We start from the raw sequence: 4,168 nt of genomic DNA, 5'->3' as shown, positions 1-4,168 counted from the left end.
TAATGCAAACCAGCTTCACGATTCTGCGGAGCTCTTTTTATTGCTGAAAGAATGGAGGCTAAACAAGCCATAACCACTGATGTGAAGATGACTTTATCTCTTTGTAGAGTCAGGCTTGTAACTTCTTTAAAAATTACAAGATTAATACAATACAAGATAGTCATATGGGGAAACATTTAATGATCTTTAGGGACAAATGCTTTGCAGCCATGAGGTGTGGGAAGAAAGTTCTTGTTTACTCAAAAAGGATTGTTCTCTTGGAAAGGTTGTGCCAGTTGAGAAATGGTGTATAGATAATGATTCTAACAGAAGGATGATGATGCCTCATCATCATTTTAATTTTTAATTCCCAAATGATAAATGATTATGAGCATTTTTCACATATTCATTCACTTTCAAGTTCACCATAATGGTAATATTAATGTAAGCTTTCATAGTTTCAACTGTATCTATTCTAGGTTTTTATATACCTTCCATGACGCAATTTCTTGTATTTTTCTTCATGTAGCACTGTCAAAAATCCAATGGACGGGACCAATCATTCTGCTGTGTCGGAGTTTGTGTTCCTGGGGCTCACTGACTCCTGGGACATCCAACTTCTCATCTTTGTGTTTTCCTCCATGCTTTATGTGGCAAGCATGACAGGAAACTCCCTCATTGTGTTCACGGTGGTCACTGACCCTCATTTACACTCCCCCATGTACTTCCTGTTGGCCAATCTCTCCTTCATTGACTTGGGTGCTTCCTCTGTCACTTCCCCTAAAATGCTTTATGACCTCTTCAGAAAGCACAAAGTCATCTCCTTTGGAGGCTGTATTGCCCAGATCTTCTTCATCCATGTCATTGGTGCCGTGGAGATGGTGTTGCTGATAGCCATGGCCTTTGACAGATACATGGCAATTTGTAAGCCTCTCCATTACCTGACAATTATGAGCCCACGAGTGTGCATCTTACTTTCTGTGGCTTCTTGGTTGATTGGCCTTCTGCATTCTGTAGTTCAGTTGACTTTTGTGATAAACTTACCCTTCTGTGGCCCTAACGTGTTGGACAGCTTTTATTGTGACCTTCCTCGGTTCATCAAACTTGCCTGCACAGACACATATAGATTGGAGTTTGTGGTCACAGCAAACAGCGGATTCATCGCTGTGGGATCCTTCTTCATACTGACCATTTCCTACGTTGTTGTCATTGTCACTGTTCAGAAACACTCTTCAACTGGTTCATCCAAGGCTCTGTCCACACTTTCAGCTCACATCACTGTGGTGGTCTTGTTCTTTGGTCCATTGATATTCATCTACACCTGGCCAACCCCCTCCACAAACCTGGATAAGTTTCTGGCCATCTTTGATGGAGTTCTCACTCCCTTCTTGAACCCCATAATTTTTACATTCAGGAATCAAGAAATGAAAGCAGCAATGAAGAGAGTATGTAGACAGTTGGTGACTTACAGGAAGATCTCCTAGATGGTTGCCTGTACTTTGAAGATTTCTCAAAGAATACAGAATTTCATTGTTGATGTTTTGGCTCTGACACTGGTTACTCTTTCAACACTCTGTTCACTTATACATACTAGTATTGATTATATTTTGTCTCCAATAGGAAGGAGCAACATTCTCTTCTTCGATGAAAGAAGCAATCATATATGTGTAAAAATCAGAGATTATACTAATCTTGAAACTCAATTCCTAAGGGATAGTGTTTACATAAAGCACTTCTTAGAAATATAAAAGATTGTAAGTCTTACTTTAAGGATAAACTTCATTTTTATTAGGAGTTTGTTTTACAAGAATTTTAGGCACTACCCCTCTGTCTATTTATAAGGATATTGATGTAAGGTTTTTTTAAAGACTCATTTATTCACTTGAAAATCATACAGCAAAGACACACATATGTACACATAGAGAGGGACAACCATGTAGCTAACCAGCAGTTTAACCTGTTACTCTAAAATATAGCCCTTTTTCTGCTTTCTTTACCTTGGCTATAGCCTGTTCCACTCTGGTCTATTCTAGAGCTGAGAAACTTGAGTAGAATCTTGAGAACACACACAGTGGCCTAATGAGTGCATGTCTGTGAGTAGAAGCTGCATGAACTCTTTTCGTCATACCAAGAAATAAATGAGAAAGCACCAAGCTTGCTCTTCCCAATTAGCATTGGTTGTTCTCAGGCTCATTCAGTTTTCCCTCCCATTCCACTTTTCTTACCCACATTATGGTCTATATAGTAGTTTTTCTCTTCCTTTCCCTTTCCTCTTTCAGTTTCCTTTTTTCTCCTTTTTCGACCACTTTCTTACACCAGTCTGACTTCCTTTTACTACATGCTCTGTTACCTTGTGAATTCAGTTTACTACCTTCTTAAACTGCTCTGTTGCTGCTATGGTATGCTCACTGCACAAGTTTTGACTTGATGAACTTGTGTATTTTTTAATCATGGGACTGAGCTGTGATAGTCCCACGACTCTTGATAGTGCCTTCCAAAAAGGAACATAATGTAAATTCACATACATACTGTGACTCACTGCACAGAGGCAATCAAGCCAACAAAAGTTTCATATAAAAGTAAATATTTTTAGAAAAAATCTCTAATTTTAATTTTCTTTATTTCTTCAGAGACACATTGGTCATTCAGTAGCATGTTATTTAACTTCATGTTGTGGTTATTCTTCTTGTCCTTGATTTTGTTTCATTTCCTACATTTAAGTTGATGTAAAGTAGTTGTTAAATGCAGAACTTCAAATCCAGATGTGCAGATATAATGCAGTATGCATCTATACTTCCAAATCAAACATTGACTCCCAATGAAACTGTGAAATACATTTTGACGATAAGATCCCTGATTCCCTGCCACTGAGTACACCTAAATGTCAGGATACACATAAACGCAGAATAATTGACTTATGATTGTTTATGAAGGACTAAACTATTGTAATAATCTATGGGAAATCAATGTTTGGGGAGAGGACTTGTGAATTGGGAAGAGAAAATGCAGGGTCTATGGAACTGTATCAAAAAATAATAATAAAAGAAGCTATGCAAAAGAAAAGAATTTTACCTATATTGTTAATTGTTAAGAGTTTGGAGAAGATATATGTGAATGAATTTAGTAGTTTGTACTGCAAAGGACTATGGAGACTAAATCAGATAGAAATAATTGGCATTCCAGAGTTTCATCTGGAATTTAGACAATGATGTATGTAGTGCCTTGAGCACTGGAATTGTGCTGGTAGCTTCTGAGACTGGCTAATGAGCCTCATACTCAATGAAAATATCCCAAAATGAACAACCAGTGGAGATGGTTGGGAGAGGCACAAATGTTTTAGTTACGTTAGACATTCACCTGGCAAAGTCACATACAGTTGAAGTGGAGCTTTTACCAGCTTAAAATACACTATTCTAACTAGACACATACTCATTATAATGACAATGTAAAAAGGATGAAAAGATGTAGAGGACAGTAATAAAGTGTGACTCTAGAGAAAATGCAGCAAGGCAGGAAGAATGGAACAATGGATCTACAAATTCATCATTAAATACCAAACTGTAATAGTAAACACTTGGTGGCCCACCATCCTCCATCTGCAAGTGACAGCATCACATAAAAGCACTGGTTTGTGTTCTGGTTTTCCCACTTCTCATACAGCTTCCTGCTGTGGTCTGGGAAGAAAGAGGATAATGGCCCAAGTTCTTGGACCTCTACACCCATGTGGGAGACCCAGAGGAAACTCCTGGCTCCTGCCTGCAGATTAGCTTAGGTCGGCTGTTGCAGCGATTTAGGGTGTGAACCAGTGGATGGAAGATCTTTCTCTCTGTCTCTCTTTGTCTCTGTAAAACTGACTTTCACATAAAACAATTTTTAAAAAATTTTTTAAATAGTAAAACCTTGCTATATTTGGTTTAAACATAAGTGGTGTAAATTATTTGATAAGAAAAGACTGACTAATATTAATTGAATTCAGTAAAACTGTAAGCGTGGAATAAATATCAAAATACTAATACCATTTTGATGTTAGTTTAAGATACAGTGCAAAGTCTAACAAAATTTCAATGACATTTTAGCACAAGTAGAAGAAACAATTCCATAGTTTTTATTGGAGCATGAAAGACACTGAGTAAGCTAGACAATCCTGCCATATATAACCAAATTGGGGGAATCACATCATCTGATTTAA

The 4,168-nt window shown here is 37.5% G+C and overlaps 1 protein-coding gene across 1 annotated transcript; it reads left to right on the top strand.

The window, feature by feature from the left end:
- Positions 1 to 524: 524 nt before the first annotated feature.
- Positions 525 to 1,514, top strand: LOC101528606 (olfactory receptor 4F3/4F16/4F29-like). The gene has a single exon (XM_004578215.2). It carries the CDS (start codon positions 525 to 527, stop codon positions 1,461 to 1,463), a length of 939 nt encoding a protein of 312 aa, XP_004578272.2. The 3' UTR covers positions 1,464 to 1,514.
- The last annotated feature ends 2,654 nt before the right edge of the window (positions 1,515 to 4,168 follow it).

Source organism: Ochotona princeps, chromosome 6 (assembly GCF_030435755.1).
Source record: "Ochotona princeps isolate mOchPri1 chromosome 6, mOchPri1.hap1, whole genome shotgun sequence".
In the NCBI taxonomy this organism is placed as follows: Eukaryota; Metazoa; Chordata; class Mammalia; order Lagomorpha; family Ochotonidae; genus Ochotona; species Ochotona princeps.
Note: the sequence above shows the minus strand (reverse complement) of the source record. Positions and strands in the feature narration are given on the sequence as shown.